At 42.8% G+C, this 18,124-nt stretch overlaps 1 protein-coding gene across 10 annotated transcripts in view; it reads left to right on the forward strand.

The window, feature by feature from the left end:
* The window catches only part of AFF3 (ALF transcription elongation factor 3), a 570,287-nt gene that overhangs the window by 27,728 nt on the left and 524,435 nt on the right, over window positions 1-18,124 (forward strand). For 8 of the 10 annotated variants that reach the window (XM_053890583.1, XM_053890586.1, XM_053890587.1 and 5 more), the window contains exon 2: window positions 14,252-14,368. In XM_053890583.1, coding sequence (XP_053746558.1) covers window positions 14,316-14,368 — 53 coding nt within the window. In that variant the 5' untranslated portion in view covers window positions 14,252-14,315. Of the gene's footprint in view, window positions 1-13,702; window positions 13,812-14,004; window positions 14,103-14,251; window positions 14,369-18,124 lie in introns of those variants that run through there. The other 2 variants (XM_053890585.1, XM_053890584.1) reach the window with 2 other exon arrangements.

The following is an 18,124-nucleotide window of genomic DNA, read 5'->3' on the forward strand; positions in this document are numbered from 1 at the left end:
TGGTATTGGGAAAACTGGATAGCCATTTCAAAAGAATGAAACTGGACCCTTATCTTACACCATATGCAAAAATCAGCTCAAAATTTATTAAAAACATGAACATAAGATCTGAAACTGTAGAACTCCTAGAATAAAACATAGAGAGTGCACTTTTTGACAATGATTTTTTGGATTTGGCACCAAAAGCAAAAGCAACAAAAGCAAAAATGAACAAGTGGGACCACATCAAACTAAAAAGCTTTTGCTCAACAAAGAAACCTATCATCAAAACGGAAAGGCAATATTTCAAAGGTAAGAAAATATTTGCAAACCATATTTCCAATAAGAGCATATCCAAAAAAAGAGAAAGAACTCATACAACTCCATAGGATGGCTGTTATCAAAAAGACAAGAGATAACAAATGCTCGTAAAGATAGGTAGAATAGGGATCCTATAAGCTGTTGGTGGGAATATAAACTGGTATTATCCATTATGGAAAACAGTATGGAGGTCTTCAGAAATTAAAAGTAGAACTACCATATGATCCAGCAATCCCATTTCTGGCTATATATCCAAAGGAAATGAAACCATTATCTCAAAGAGATATCTGTATTCCCATATTATTCACAACAGCCAAGGTATGAAAACAATCATGTCTACCAAAAGATGAATGGATCAAGAAAATGTGATGTATGCATACAATGGAATATTATTCAGACTTAAAAAAGAAGGAAATTCAGGGTGCCTGACTGGGTGGCTCAGTCAGTTAAGTGTCCAATTCTTGATTTGAACTCAGATTATGATCTCAGTTCATGAGTTCATGCCCTGCACTGACAGCACAGAGTCTGCTTGGATTCTCTCTCCCTCACTCTGCCCCTCCCCTGCTCACTCTCTCTCTCTCAAAAATAAATACTAAAAAAAGAAGGAAATTCTGTCATTTGTAGTAAAATAGGTAAACATGAAAGGCATATGCTAAGTGAAATAAGATAAAGACAAATAGTGCTTGATGTCACTTATATGTAGAAAATAAACAAAAAACTCCATAGAAATGGGTAATAGAAAAGTAGTTCCCTGGGTTTAGGAAGTAGGGGAAAGAGGAGGAGTTTGGTAAAAGCATACAAACTTTCAGTTATAAGAGGAATAAGGTCAGATGATTTGATGTATAACATGGTAAATATTGTTGATAACACTGATAAATAGTTGATATTTGCTGAGAGTAGATTTTAGACATTCTCATAGGCACACACAAAAAGGTAAATATGTGAGATGATAGATACGTTAATTAACTCAATGGGGGAAATTCTTTAACAATGTGTATGTATATCACGTCATCATGTTGTACACTTGAAATATCTTAAAATTTTTTGTCAATTAAACCTCAGCAAAGTTGAAAAACTCAAAATAATAATAATAATTATAATATAGGTAGAATAGATATTTTCAGACAAAATAAACTGAGAGCATTTATCACTGGTAGAAACACAATAAAGACTAAAGGATATTCTTTAAACAAGAAAATGATCCTAAATGGATCATTAGGTGCAAGAAGGAATGAAGGACAAGCATAATGTTAATAAAAATTCAGTGTTAAGATAAGAATGTTTTGGAGTATGTAAAACAGAACTAAATATATGATAACAATGTTACAAAAGTTAGGAGAGGGCTAAATAGACTTAAAGTGTTCTAAGATACTTGTATTTTCATGGATGAAGATAAAAACAAATATTAGACTTTAATAAATCAAAGATGCATATTTTGCTATCAAATGCAAGCATTAAAGAATACTAAAAAAAGAAAAACATAACTTCTAAATTAATAGAGAAGAAAAAAGAATAATAAAAATGTATTCAGATAATTCAAATGAAGATAATACAAAAAAGTAAAAGAAACAGAACAATCAAAACAATTAGAAAGCTTCTTGCCAGATAGTAGATTTAAACTTCAATACAAATGTAATTATATTAAATGTAAATGTATTAAAAACCCAAAAAATCAAATTTTGTCAAACTGTGCTGAAAACAAACAAACAAACAAAAAAAACCAGCTATGTGCTATTTACAAGAGATTCATCTAAAACATAAAGAAAGATTAAAAATGGTAGAGTGGAAAAATATTTTTTCTATAGAAACACTAACTCACGGAAACTAAATGCAGTTATATTTATATTAGGCAAAGTATATTTAAAAGCAAAAATCATCATTAGAGATTAAGGGGAACATGCCATCTTTTTAACAAGGTTCATTTACCAGTATAATATAACTATTCTAAATTTTTACGTACCTAATAACATGACCTCAAAATATATAGCGCAAAATGGGGTTAGAAGAATACATAAATTCCTAATTATAGTGGAAAATGTTAACATGTCTCTTAGAAATGAAAACAGACAAAATATCAGTAAGGATAAATAGCTTTGAACAACGTAATTAGAAAACATGAACAATTAGGGGTGCCTGGGTTGTTCAATTAATTAAGCATCCAACTCTTGTTTTCTGCTCAGGTCATGATCTCACGGTTCATGAGTTCAAGCCCTGCTTCGGGGTGGGCACTGACAATGCAGAACCTGCTTGGGATTCTCTCTCTACTCCTCTTTCTCTGCTCCTCCCATATTCTCTCTCTCTCTCTCTTTCTCAAAATAAATAAACTTACAAAAATAAAATGCAGCATCAATTCATGATTTCAATAAACAAATAAACAAACAAAAAGTATCTATGAAGTTAACTAATTAGGAGCAGAAAGCAAATTCCTTAATCTAATGAAAGGTCTACAAAGAATCCTGAGTTTTGAAACCAGAATAGGACAAGAGTGCCCATCATTACTTCTTCTACTCAACATTGTATGTAAAGTTCTAGCTGATAAGTTAAGGTGTCAGGATTGCAGACAGGGGAAGAAAACAGCCATCATTCACATGATGATATTGTTGAATTATTGTGTACATTTGAAATAATAAAACTACATTGGAAATAATAAAACTACAGAAAAATTATTAGAGTGAATAAATTAGCTTAACCAGACATTTAGAGAAAATAAAAGCCTAACAAGTGATATGCATGATCTCTACAAAAGGATGTGAAAAATTAATGTAAGTAAAGGGAAATCTAAATAAACAGAGGGACATAGCATGTTCAGATATAGAAGATGAATCATTGTTGGAATATTAGTTCTCCCCAAACTGATCTACATATTCAAAAGTATTTCTGTCAAAATGCTAATATGTTTTTTTTTCTGTGGGTGAGTGTGAATGTGTGTGTGTGTGTGTGTTGTGTGTAACCTGACAAGCTGATTCCAAAATATTACTGAAAAACAAAGGGCTAGGAATAGAAGATTATCTTTTTTAAGTTTTTATTTATTTAGGTAATCTCTACACCCAGTGTGGGGCTCAAACTCATGACCCCAAGATCAAGAGCTTCATGCTCTTCCAACTATGCCAACCACACACCCTGAAGATTATCCTAAAGAAGAACAAGGTGGGAGTAACTGGCTCTATCAGCCATCAGAGTCTTTTATAAAGCAATAGTAGTTAAAGTGCGGATCTGACCCAAGGAAAGACAAATGGACCAATGGAAATGAGAGGGTCGCTAGAGAAAAAGACCTGGACTAGAGCCAAAAGAGACACCTTATCCTGACCAGTTGTGTGATAGCTTCCCCTGAGTCAGGGACTCTCCCGACTACTTCACACCAGTTAATCTTCACACTGTCTTGGGATGGGACAGGCCATTGGAATTTTCCCCCCAGATAATTCTAATCTGCAGCTGTGTGAAAACCACCTCCCCCAACACATACACACACACACACACACACACACACACACACACACTCACACCTCTCTCTCTCTCTCTCTCTCTCTCCTAAATTTCAATGAACAATGCAGTTTTTGCTTTTGTTTTTTTTTTTTTACTTATTTAAGGCTCATTAGGATGCTGGAGAATGCAATTACATCATATTCCAAAACTTTCTGAAATCCCATTTAGATATTTCTCTTTCCCCAAATTTCTACTCCTTTCCCTTTCTCTTCTAGCTGAGTTATTCTTTTCTTCCTGTACTCCTGTTATTTTTTGTTTTATTTTGCATAAAAATTTTCCCCTTCCCTGTTTCCTTCTCCTACATCTCTATCATCACCTAGCTTAGCAAACAAAAGTTTTTTTGAGGACTTACTGTTATAAAGGGGAGAGAAAGAATGAAAGTACTTCTAGTTTAATGTTTTCCCCTGCCACATACAGCTGTGCATGGCTTGCATTATCTTCTTTTGTGTATATTTTCAATACTATCAGGACAAAAAGAAAAAGAACCTTTTCATTTTGGAATGAACTCAAGTGCTGGAGACTAGCACGGTGCAGACTGAATGAGTGCAAATGCTGGGCTCTAGATGTGCTGCTCAGCCAGTCTTGCAACAGGCCTCAAGGAGCCAGCATCCACCTACCCAATTAGTGAAAAGGTGCCTCATAGCATAAAAGTACTTTGGCAGCCCCAGCTTCGTGAATGTGACCCAGACAGCCACACAGGACCCCACACTTAGAAGGGTCCTGTGCTTGTCATTATTTGAAATTCTTACTAATTTATGCACAAGGGGCTCAACATTTTCATTTTGCTCTGGGCTCTGCAAATGATGTGGTCAGCCCTGTGCTGAGGGAAAGGGTTTATAGTGTTGCTTGATTTTACAACAACAAAAAAGAAAAACCTCTGGGCTGAGTGCTTTGTGAAATACTTTCTCTGGTTTCTCAGAAACCATTTCCTCTTTTCAGCTCTTAGTTGTCCCCCTGGGTTTGGCAGCTGCTGTTCACTTGCTGCTTTACTGAATCTCTGATGTTCGTTTCCTGCTCACTTAAGATGTTTTCACAACGGCAAAACAGGCTTTTTTTTTTTTTTTTTTACCACCTGGCTCCAGTCTCTTGCCCTGTCCTTGCCTCCTTTTCCCTTTTCCCTTCTCCCTTCATTCTGCTTCTGCTCCCAAATGAACATGACCCACTGATTGCCAAAACCCCCCATCCCAAGGCAAGGCTTTGACCACACAGAACCTTCTCTGTCATTGGAAAATGACATGCTTTTTGTCTTTGTGCTCAGTTGTGTGCTTTTCCTTCTGCCTGGAATGCTCTTCCATCACTACCACCTACCCTACTTTGGCTTTCATTCTTTTAGATCCAACCTACATGTTCTTTTCTGTATTAAGCCCGTTAAGAGTGCCTCAGGCAGAAGTTGTCACTCATCTGCTCTTGTTCTGATAGCTTTGAAGACACACCTCTGTCATAGCAGGTAACACAGAATGGCATACAGAGGTTGTTCTTCTCTTTCATCCTTTCCCACCCACCTTATTCTGGAGAAGCCCATTCAGGACTTGGAATACAACTCAGTCATTCTTTCTAGAAAGTTCTTCCTGAGTACCTAAACTTCTCTCATCATAGCACTAATCAATGTTATAAGATAATCAGTGAGACCATGTCTGTTTCACTTAGGGTGGCAACCTGAGTGCCTAGCTTAGTTCTGAGCACGTAACTGGCTCAATAAATATTTGTTCAATTCAAGAATGAGTAAGTGAATGAAGGTGTATGTGCATTATTGTCTAGACTGTGGGCTTTGCAACTTTTTTTTAACTTCTCCCCCTCTTTTCTTATTTCTTAACCCACTGATTGGCATGTACTAGGTATTCAATAATTTTGTTCAGTAAATAAATATCTGAAAGGACTTATGTGACCATGGAGCCTGAGCCCAAGGCCTGGGCTTGGGTAAGTATCCCCAGTGACTTCATCCTTGACTTGGGGTTGTATTCTTTAGAGGAGGATGATAGGGATGACAGCATGGGGATCTGGGCTGACGCTCACTCAGGACCAAGAGGATGAATCTCCCTTTATGTTGCAATAAACCTCATATTGTTGTCTAGAGAGTGACAGAAAGTAATGCTACATTCATAAAAATGTAACTGCTGTGCTAAGTATATAGAATTATAATAAGCATCACAGGAAGAGTTGGAGCTTTGGAAAAGCAGTGGGAACCATCCCTTGAAGGAGCTGCTGTCTTTATTTAAGGGTGAGCCTGACCCTTAGACTCATAGCTTTAATCAGGGCTCCTTCCTGTCCTCACTGTCATCTTCCTCCTATGATCTTGGGCTCCCATTTTCTACCTCCCAAAGTGCAACTTCTTCTTTGAGACCCAGCAGGGAGGTATCTTTCTTTTGAGGAGTTTCCTGCCCCCCTGTCTTGTGACAGGCATTTTCCTTCTTGTGGCCAGTTCAAGTTCTTTTTGAAGCTCCTTTTTCCAGGAAACCGATGATCGGGTGGAAGAAGGTGGGGTTTTTCTCATTCCCCTGTCCACGTGCTGCTTTTAAGAGACTGGCTCTCCTTCTCTGTACAGTATTCCCAACTGGATAGGGAACTCCCTGTTGCAAAGGTGCCAAAAAAATTATGTGAGCCCGCAAGTCTCAGCATATGGAGCACAAAGAGAAGGAATTCAGTGAATCTGAGCTCTAATTGAGTACTTACTGCAAGTTAGTAATGTGCTAGAAAGTTACGGGGAAATCAATTTGGGATTCATAAATATAAGGAAGAATGTTGCTCCCGTCAGAGCTGAGCTCTTTTAAAATGGAATAGAAAGCCTTTCAAGAGAGTGAGTTACCTATCATTAGAAATGTTCATGTGTAGGCTGAACATACCAGGGCTGATCTGGAAGGAATTCCTGCACGGGGTAGAAGGTTGGCTAGAGAGAGCCTCTATGGTTTCTTCCAAATTTCAAGCTTCTGCAATTTTATTATGGGGTTGTAACCTTGTAATGCAGTTTATATTTCAAAATACTGTACTTAATTAGTTGTTTTGCTAAACTCCTTCTGAAGTAAATCAGCTTCATACAGTGGTAATTAGTTTATTGGTAGAAACAATGACTGAGTCTGAAGCATGCATATTTTTATGTATGTGACAAGGACACAAGAAAGGCTGAGTATTATTATTCATACACTGTTTTCCAGAAATGAGATTTTCTAGTATCCCTGTGAGGATGTAACACTAACTTAACTAAGTTAATAAATAACATGAAAATAAAGAAACAATCATTAATATGGAATATTAAAAAAATGCTGAAGCCAGATTAATCGATCTTCAGACAATTGAGCATAGTTTCTTACACTTGGAGTGAACCCAGAAGATTCTGGCAAGATTATACTTAAGAAGGCACATGTAGCCTTCTCCAAATCGCAGTTCATCCTCTTGCAGTGCTGTCCCTGCTGAGGCATATAGTATGAGACATCTGGAAGACCTGAATTTATGGGCAGAGTGTTGGGCACACTGGAGAGACCATGACTTCTCCATCGGTTAGCTATAATGATAAAATAAAATGACTACAGTGGCTCAGCCAGAGAGTCTTACTTTGTCCCCAAAAGTCCAGAGACAGGTAGGTGGTTCAAAGATGGTATAACTGTGTGAAGAAACCATCAAGGGTGTAACCTCCTTTTAACTTCAGATCTGCCAACTCTAGTTTGTGGTTGTTGCCCTTTATGTTCAGGATGGCTGCTCCGCCTCAGGCCTTCAAGTACATTCTAGACAAGAAGCAAGTGACCTAGAGGAAGAAATGGTGCCTATTTCAGGAAAGCAAAACTTTCTAAGAAATTCCAGTGAACTTGAACTTATGTCTCATTGGCCCAAACTGTTATATGCTTAGTTCTTGCTGTAGTAGAGCCAAGAAAATATAGTTCTTTCAGTTGGGCTTAGTACTTCCCCAAACCAAACTTAGGTTTTGTTAGTAAATAAGAGGAGGATACATACTGGAGAGGCAACCATTGTCTGTATCCTGATGAGGTAGACTCTGCTCTCTATTTCGTTTTTTTCTGGATGGAGGACCTTTGCTAGACTTTTGAGCTACTGGAGATGCCACTACCTGAAAGACCTTGTGAGGATCTTATACTGCTGCCCTTTGCACATGTCAATATTTAACCCATCAACACATAATTTTGAAATTTTTCTGTCTTCAGGCTGTGAGCCATAGTTGGTCCATTTGCAACCTCAGTATCCTCCAGGGTCTTCATGGGGACAATCAGCCCCATGCTTGAATACTTTCTGGTGCTATAGAGAAAAGAGTCTGGCACCTAAAGTCATGTTATGAGTTCTTTCTCACATTTCCCCCCAGACCTAAACCAAGTCTCTTCCTCTTGGACATGCTGGTCTTGCTGTCTGTTAACAGAACAGCAAGCACTCCTGTTTGGAACAGACCAACACCTTGAGATTTGTTTAAGCCAAGGAGGAGGTCCTACCTTTAAACAAAAAAGATTTATGGCTTTCCTGATGTACTCCAGGGATTCCTGTCTGACAGTGCTCAGGAGGAACCACTGAAAACAGAATTCTAACATTTTAGAGCTGTCAGAGACAAAAAATGACAAAGACAAAAAATGTCCAACTCAGCCTCTCACGTGGCAAAGGAGGGCACTGAGACTTGAGAGGATGCGTGTCTTACTCCAGGTGTGGTACGGCAGAACTCAGAGGTCAAAAACTAGGGGAAGGAATATTGCATGGGGAGAGGTAGAGTGCTCTCACCTTCTGAGTAGATTTGTATTACATTTATTATTTAAGCACCTACAGGCATGGGAATACTTCAATGCTATAGACAATTAAGGCAGAAGTTAGTATAGTGTATACTATAGAAGTTAGTATATAAGTATATATAAGTATGTAAGTATAGAAGTTAGTGTATACTATAGAAGTTAGTATAGTATAGTGGTATAGTGTTGTGCCTGCTTAAATCTAATCCCCTCTCTTTTATGCTCTGGTTTGTGATGCTTATCTGCTTCTTAAGTTTACTCCCCTGTAAAATAAAAGCAATGGTAACACACCTCATGTGGTTTTAGGAGGAATAAATGGAGTTGCCACTTAGAACAGTACTCAGTTATAATATAGAAATATTATAATATAGAAATGTTTGCTATCATTACGATTAGTCATCTTCTCTTCTCAACAGATTAAGAGTCTTTGAATCTTGCACGATGGCCATTGCACACCTTGCAGAAGCACAACAAAGAGCCAGTGGGGATATTAATTTTAAGTCAGGATGGTTGGTCCTTGTTACCAGCACCAAGGGATTCTCCTATCACAAATAATGGGATTATCCCCCAAGTAGGTCAGGATGGCACAAAATACATGATCTGTGATAAGAAATACTTTTCTGATCTACTTTTATGACTATCCTATGCCTTTTTTGCCAGTATTTTAATTTTCAGTAGATATGCCTGCTTTGTCTCTTTTCTTTTTTAAAACGTGGTCAGCTTCACATACTAACTAGTCTTTTGTATCAGCTATATAAGAAGCAACTAACACTAAAGACGTTTGCATGGAATTCTTACACCAAATCAGCTTTTTCTTAAAGATCTCTTTAATTGGACAATACTTTAATTCTCTAAACAATGTTATGGTAGTTGACCACATTTTGAAATTATCTTTGTCTTGTTTGGTACTTGAGTGGCATGAAAAATTTCCCTCTGCTTCCTTACCCCTCTCCCAAGGGGTCATTTTCCCCGCTCTTTTCTCTGCCCTGCCTGGCCTCTGACCCTGCCCAACTCTGCTGTTTCCATGGGCTTCTGAATCTAATTAATGTCTCAGTGGCTATATAAGTGAATTATGTAGGCAGGAGGATGTTGGAAAGTTTGAGGAAGGTACGTACATTCCTTAGGGAAAACCTGGTTTTGTAAAAAAAAAAAAAAAAAAAAGTATACACACACACACACACACACACACATATATGGAATGCACTTGGAGGAGGTAGAATGTTAGTAACATACTTATACTCATTAAGTATCTCTTGCCTGATGAGCAGATGCAAACTTAGGAGCTTCTCTTTTGACATGTGGGCAATAATCAGTCATTATAGAATCCGGCTGAGGGGACAGATAATCCAAATATTGCCACCATTGCAACACAAGTGCCACGCAACTAGGGTATTGGCACCCCTTCCCCTCCCCCTCCATTTTGCAGCCAGTTCACAGCCACTTGTGGGAAGCATGTCCTTAGATAATCTCTGAAATAACCCTGGCTACTAGGGCCACAAGTCCTTCTCAAACTCTCCAGGATGTGAGCAGGCAAGGGGGAGGGGCCACAGTGCTGAAGTTCTCTGCCAGAGGATACTGTCAGAGAGCCCAAGGCAGAGATGGTCCCTATGCCCCATGTTTCCATGGAAACATAGGAGGAGTGATGACAGCCAGCACAGCCACACCATCTGCTCAGGACCTGGTGAACGATGAGAAAAATAGAAAAAGAAAGGCACCTCAGATCCTAGGTTAGAACCACTCTGAGATACCAGTACAGAGGGAAAGGCACTAGAACTCCTAGTGGATTAAAACCCAAGCTGTCCTGGGGCTCAACATATTAGCATGTAATTTGCAAGCAGAAAGCCTAGGGGGCTTATCCTGCGATCCCTAGATACAGTTACACTCAAGAAGCCTCTGGAAGGAGAAGCAGACTGTGATGCATCTGCAGCCTAGCTGGAACTGCAGAGAAGGTGCAGTGACAGTGACAAGCAATGCTGCAGGAGGTGGGTTGGGGGCTCCCCTGACCTTCCAACAGGAACACCTGCACGGCTGGCTTTTAGCCAGGCATAATTTTCTGGGGGAAGGGTGGGGATTATACAAGGAAAATTTCCACCTGGCCACTCGCGATCGTGACCTTCTGAGTCATAGCCACATCTTCAGAATCAGACATGAATTAACATAGCCATGCAAAGTTTCTCTTCTCTCAATTTGTACCCAAAGAGAGATCTTTGTTAGACGCCACAGATTTGCTTCTGGGTCCGTTTTGGAGGCTTTCAGTTCTAGGTTGGTGGAATGTGAGTGGGGTCCTTGCTGGGTGCACTCGTAGGCCTGCCTCAAGACTGATCAGGGTTCCTTTCTCAGCCCTTTCTGTTCATAGATCTAGCTTACAAAAAAGCCAACCCTGACTCAGGGAGCCAATAGCTCCTCCCTTAGCTAACTTCCCCAGCGGCTCTTCAGAGCTGGGTGGTTTCATTCAGCTCTCTGTAGTGTTATCTGCATCTATCCAGGGAAGGGGGAGGGAGTCCCTCAAGTCTGAAGGTCTTTAGTATGCATGGAAGCTACATCTGCTTTATAGGAAACACCAGTTCTTATTTTTAATTTAGGGAGTCTCTTACTCCTTTGCAAAACAAAACAAAAACAAAAACCCCAAAACCTCCCTTTTAGTTCTGGCATTCTAATCCCAGGAAGTCCAAACTTTTTTTTGCTTCTTCTTAAGGATTTAAAGTTTTGACAGCTAGATTGAGCACTTGTTTTGGTATGTGTATCTAGAGTCTAGAAGATAATGTGAACATCTTAATCCACCAGGTAAATAAAAATAATAAAAAGATCACCCTATAAAGGTTCTCATTAACTGCTCTACATCTTACTTGCAAGTGCTATTAATTTATTTCTATGACAACTTAGTAAAAATGCTACCTACAGGTATGATTTGGGTTTCTTCAAAAGACCATATTCTCGGGGTGCCTGGATGGCTCAGTCTGTTGGACGTCTGACTTCGTCTCAGGTCATGATCTCACTGCTTGTGAGTTGGAGCCCCGCATTGGGCTCTGTGCTGACAGCTCAGAGCCTGGAGCCTGCTTCAGATTCTGTGTCTCCCTCTCTCTCTGCCCCTCCCCTGCTCATGCTCTCTCTCTCTCAAAAATAATAAACATTAAAAAAAAAAAAAGACCATATTCTCCAACTGGACACTATACACAAAAATATACACTGGAAATAAATGTATTAACATAACTTCCTCTATGTTACAGGCCCCAAACAGAAAATAAGGGCTATTCCTGAAGAAAGATAAATACCCACACTGAAATTGCTTTGGGCTCAAAGTACATTCATGTATTAACATGAGGCACTGTGTTTAAATGCAAATATAAATCTACCCATTACTATGTGACTTTTGAGGAGAGGCCTTTTTTTGAGTAAACCACTCCACCAGCTCTATACCCCCTAGCGCTTTCTCGCTTTCCTTTTCTGGGACCATCTATTTATCATCAGTCTCTGTGGTGGTGAGGGCCAATCTGTATCTTTAAGCTTCAAGCCCAGGATGGGACTCCCAGTAAACATGGTTCTGTTTGTTCTCCAGCAGCCCCTCTTTGTATAAACAGATGTGGTGGGAAGGGAAGGAAAGCCAGATCTCTGTGAGGGGTGGGAGGTCTCCTTTCTGGAGAAGCTTCCAGGCTGCAGCCCTGAGCACAGGGACAGGATGCATTTCTTGTTCAGGCAGGGGAACTTGCAGTTCTTCCAGAGAGGGGCTGTTCTCACTCTCCTCCACCCTCCACCCCCTTCCTTTGTTCCTGGGAATGCTGTCTGGATGTCTCAGGCATCTCACTTTTGCCAGAGCAAACATTTCCAACAAGGCTTATGCTAAGGAGATATTAGGAAGACAGATTTTTTTTTTCTTCTCTTCAAATGCACTGTAGATTGGGATTTGGGAAGTTAGCCCTTCACACCACTACTTTCTCCCCTATTCACATTCTCTTTGTTCTTTTGTAGCCATGTTACTACCTTCAACTAATGAGGGAGGAATTTTAGGGGCTGAGAGTTGTCGGCTTGTAAAATAAAAATTCCATTTTCTCAAACTATGTTGATACTCACTCTATCTTAATTGTTTTACATTTTGCACATTAGTTGTGGATGCTAATAAAGGAAGGACTATCTCAGAGCTGGGGGAAGACAAGGGGGCTGAACATTTTGTAATCCAACCCAGATAGGTAAGAATTCTTATTGGTCTTTTCTTCTTCCACATGTTGTCCAGACTTAGTTGGTTAATCCTCATTCAGAGGTCAGGGAGGTGAGGAGGACTGATGGAGGGATCCTGTGACTTCTCTCCAAGGGTCTAGATTTCTGGTGGCTCCAGTCAGTGGTCCTTCTTGTTGAGAATGAACAAAGGTGAGAGTATGGGAAAGGCCTCCGGAACCACAGGGAATTGGGGGTTTGGTGCAAGTGATGGAGTATAACCACACTGCTCTGTACCGTTGTCTCCAGGAATTCTCTGGAATCCTCAGTGAGACTCCCAGAGCTGTGGCCAAGAGGACAGGAAAGTCAGGCAACTGAGGGAGGGTTCTGGTTTCCGCCAGCTGTGGTGGAAAAACAGGGCCATGGTCCTGATCTAGGCACGGGCTTCTCAGCACATTTGTAAAAGTAAGGGAAGGGGGGAGGACTGTTCTTAACAGTCAAGGAAGTCGTAATAAAAAGGACCTGATTTTTAGCAGCCACAAGGATACTCTGTCATCCTTCCAGCTGACAATATGCCACTCTCCAGACAGGAGATGGGGCGAGAAGTTAACAGTCTACACCCAGAGGCCTGTCCCCTCTCCCAGTAAGAAATAAAAAGAAAGAAGGTTAGTTTCCAGGGACGGCCAGCTGGAGGATGCTGGGACCCCCGCTGTAGGCCAAACTGCAGGTCCTGTCAGAAGAGGTTTCCTCCCTTTCACTTAACTTACTGACTCCAGATATTTTAAACGATTTGTTTACAGCGCGGCTGCAGGCAGCTCAGTTAACTCTCCCGGTGCCTGGGGCGGCCAGGGAATTTCCCAGCACGCCCTCCAGTTCTGCAGCCTGCACTCCGCCCGCGGGAGCGCCTGGCAGGGTCCGGGGAATTCTGGGCCCCCAGAGAAGTGCGTGCTGCCCGGGCAGGGCCGGGTGGGGCCGGGCAAGGGCGAGAGGCAGAAGATGCGGCAGGCCGGGCCCGGCTCAGCATCCCGCTGCGCTCGGCACCGCCGCCTTTCCCTTCTCCCCGGCTCGCAGGACCGCCCCGGGCGGCCCCGGGCGGCGGCGGGTCAGACGGGCCTCGGGGTCGCAGGGCGAGGGGGCGGCGCGGCCTGCGAGCGCCGCGGGACCCCGGTGAGCGGCGCGGGGAGCGCAGGGGCGCGCGGGGCGGGCGCGGCGCGGGGCTCACGGCGCGCGCGCGCCTCGGCCTCGCCCGCGCACACGCGCCTCCCCGAGGAGAAAGAGGCGGGCGGGCGGGCGCAGAGCTCCGCGGCGGCGGCGGCGGCGGCGGCTGCAGCGGGCCGGGCCGCCGCGAGGGAGGGGAGGAGGGGCGGGCGCGGGGAGGGAGGGGGGCGAGGCGGCGGCGGCGGCGCGGCGAGCTCGCCGCTCTCTCCTGAGTGTGCCTGCGCGCGAGCCGGAGAGCGGGTGAGTGCGCCGGCCGCTGCCGCCCGCCCGGCGGACCGGGAGTCGGGGGCGGGGGGCGCCGGGAAGCCCGACCCGGGGGCGGGCAGCGGGCGGGCGGCGGCCGCTCCGGCTCGGCCGGGATGCACCTTGAGCGGCGCCTTTCGTTGCAGCGCGCGGGCGGCCCGAGCCTCGGCGGCGGCGGCGGCGACGGCGGCGGCGCTGACACCTCCCACCATGGACAGCTTCGACTTAGCCCTGCTCCAGGAATGGGACCTCGAGTCGCTGTGGTGAGTCCCGGTGCCCGCCGCCTGGGCAGGCGGGAGTGGCGAGGGGCGGCCGCGGCGGCCCGCGCGCCCTTACCTGGGCCGGGGGCTCCGGGCGGCCGGCCGCCGTGGGGGTGGGGTGGGTCAGGGGCGCCAGCCCCGCCGGCTCCTTCCTGCCTCCCCGGGATGGATGCACGGCCGCCTTCCCGTCTTCTTGCCCCCCTTTCCTGTCCTCTCCCCCGGTGCTGCCCGCCCCAGCCCAAGGGCTGGTGATCTGGGGAGCCAGGGGCAGAGCGCAGCCATGGAGAGAAAAGGACCCGATTTCTAGAACGTGTCACTAGTGCCTGGGGATCCACCCCTCGGCCCCTAGCCCCTCTCACCTCCCTTCTCTTAATCTGCGCCCTCCCTTATCTCCGAGAGCCTCTGGTTCACACCACCGACCCCCTGGAGTTGGTGCTGCTGCGAAGTGCCCTTAGAGGATGCTCCAGCCTCCTGCCTGGAGGCGCCGGGTCTGGGCGGCTACATCTTTTCTGTCTCCTACCCACTCCCACCCGAGATGGAAAGTGAAGACCGGGGGCAGGGGGCGAGTGCGGGAATTCCAGAGGCCTTGGCCCGGGGGGACTCGATTCCTCGAGGTTCACCATCCCTTTGGGCCCTTTCTTCACACCTCACTACAGTTGTACTCCTCCTCCTCCTCCTCCTCCTCCTCCTCCCCACCCCGGCGCCCCGCGTGTCCCTTTATTCCACGCTCACAGCTCGTAGCCTGGGGAGCGGGCGGCCGGGGGAGCACTCCGGGATCTGTTGCTCCGTGTTGTCACGTTGAAGAGCTGCTGTAGGTAAATCGCCGCTAGAAGCAGTTTAATTCTCGTTGCGGGTTTCTTAAAAATCCCATTGGCTGCTTCAGCATCCCTCTTATCCCCCCACCCCCGGCTCCTAAATGTTTTCACCCAGCCCTATTCAGGTGGTAAAATTACTGCCCGCATATTCCTGGAGGAACTTGTGTTATGTTTAATATTTACGGGAATGAACAGCTGCTGGAACAAGCATATTAACTGCACTCTGTTCTGCCTCTGGTAATTTTTTTTTTTTTTTTTTTGCTTTAATTCAGTAAAGAGTTCACATGTGTCTAAAACTGCAAGTGGTGTGCACATGAATATGCAATGTACAATTTTAAAGCTAAGCTGCTTTAAGATTTATAGATTGTACAGATGATATGTGGATTATTTCAGTGATTTGGGCTTCTGGTGACTTTGATCTTTCTGAAGCCAGGTGTAACAAACTAAACTGGACACAAAGCAAGTGCATTATCGAGCAGTTTCTTATACAAGATCCGGTGGAGGATGAGTAGCTCTGCATAATGCTGCTGCTTGTAAAATACACAACGATGGGCCCTATTGTAATAAAACTTTTATATATTACACTGGAAACTTCAAAGAGCCAGTGCAGAAAGAATATGAAACACGTTATTACTCTATAAAAGTTGCTAATTACTGTCTTGTTGCTCCTGGGGTTATTTCAGCCTTTCATTTACAGATACCTATTATTTTACAGGTTTACATTTAGAAATGTTGGTTTCTGGCACAAATTCATTAGGTTTCTAGATAGAAACTGTGCTTTAAATGACTTTTGCTTTTAAAAGATAGTTTTTGAGTCAAAGGGAAGAACTTACTGTTTTGGCATGTTTTTATGGTGCTTGTCAGCTTGCTGACTCAAATTGAAGCCCCCTCATGACTTTCATAAGTACTGTTGTGAAATTACCAGCTATACTCTGTGGGCTTTTCCAGTACAGGGTCTAAGCTTTATTTCTCTTTGCATCCTTAGTTTCCAGCTGGGTTACAACTGGAGCACAGTTACATGTTGCATGTCTATTGCATTGACTTGAAATTTACATTAGCTAGGGTACATGTATTCTTTTTAAAAATGAAAAAACGAAGCATTTTTTAAAAGTTGCTGTACATACAATCAGAATTTAATCAGTGCATGGGTTTATCTTTGGCTTATGAAAACGTGCAGGCTTTCTTGCTTACAATATAGTAGGACAGTTTGGCTTAACTGAAAGAGTGTCTCAAGTTTGCAAATGTAAAGTTTACATTTGATACAGGCTAACATATTTATGATATGTTAAAGATCAATCAAACTACTTGACTATGCATTTCTAACACAGACCTTTTCAGTCATGGATGAATTTTTGCATGGTATTTTCTAACTCAGTGTTGTGGTTTATTTTTAAGTTTATAGGTTTTTAAGCTAATGGTTTATTCTTAAGCTTATAAGTAATCCAAAATAACTAACATCGAGTACTTTCTGTGTGTTAAATGTTTTCGTATCCATTGTTTTCTTATTTGAATCTCATAACAATCCCGGAGGTGGTAAGTGGTAGGAGTCCCATTTAGTGGATAAGGAAGTGGAGGCTTTGAATGGTAAAATGACTCCACTGAGACCATAAAGCAAATGACAGTAGAAATTTTAAGTTAACATTGACTGAATGCTTACCATTTATCAGGCTCTAAGTATATTACATGTTTTAGCTCATTTAGCCCTCACAGCCACCTTAGTAACAGCATATACTGTTACTCTTCCCATTTTACAGGTTGGGAAATTGAGGATGAGAAAGGTCAGGGGTAACCTGCCCAAGGTCACACATCTATAAGTGGAGCAGCCATATTCGAACCAGCCATTAACTTCTCAAAACTCAGTTTTCTGACCTTAAATCCAGTGTATTTTCTACAGAGCTGCAGATGTCTCCCAGTTCATGAGGGCGGCTCTGAAGTTAATTACAAAACAAAACCTTGATGGACTGGAAGTTAAGGTTCTGTCAAAATATCAAAGAAAGAGAAGGTCAGAGCCCTAAAAGATATTGATCTAAAATTAAAAATCTAAAAACAGAATACCATGATTTGGGAAATTATGCCTGCCCTATGTGAATTAACCTATAAATATCTATAAGTTTAAAATGAATACCACTGAAAACTTCTTTTTTTAATTCATCTTAGAAAGACACCTGTTTTCTTTGGAGAGGCTGGGGGAAAGTACAGGTTAATGGCAAAGGAGAATGGTATTTTAATCCCTAACAATTCTTTCTAACTGGTAGACATTGTTTACCAATAAAACAGATTGCAGTTTGTTAGTTGTGACTGTAGCTTTGAACCTGTCTAGTCGTGGCAGAAATTGTCCCCAAATGCCTGTATACACAGTATAAAGAAAAATGTTCAGTATTGTTGAAAAAAATCAATATAGACAATCTCTGTTCAATATTCAAGAACCATCTCCTCGGCCTCTTTGCACCCACTCCCCATACTGTCGAAACACCCATAATTATTTTTCAAAGAGGCCTTTAGGGTCTAAATTATCCAGATAGCTGTTTCAACTTTTCCTTTCAGCCTTACTTAAAGTTGAAAAGGGTAGCCCTAATTTCTACTTCTAATTTCACTTCCCGTGTCTGGTTTGAAGCAGAATCTAACCAAGAGAGAGCTTGGAACAAGGTGAAGGCACTCATTCTGCAGTGGCTCCATAACTTCACTGGGTAGAATTGGACCCCTGAAGAGTTGGGGATTCAGGAAGTTTGTAGGGGCAGAAATTCTGAGGAATAGCATCTCTTTCCAGCCTCCCACTCTCTTCCCCTCTTCCTGTCTGCTCCTTCCTGTTCTCCGCCAGCTTTTGATCAGTCACTGGACATGTAAGCCATTCCTCAGGGCCTTTAAAATAATGACCATCCTTTTTACTAGGTTAACCATTACTTTCACTGCTGTAAGGGATACAAAGATGAGTAAACTGGGTTGT

Source organism: Panthera pardus, unplaced genomic scaffold (genome assembly GCF_024362965.1).
Source record: "Panthera pardus isolate Hobbes unplaced genomic scaffold, ASM2436296v1 HiC_scaffold_25, whole genome shotgun sequence".
NCBI lineage: Eukaryota > Metazoa > Chordata > Mammalia > Carnivora > Felidae > Panthera > Panthera pardus.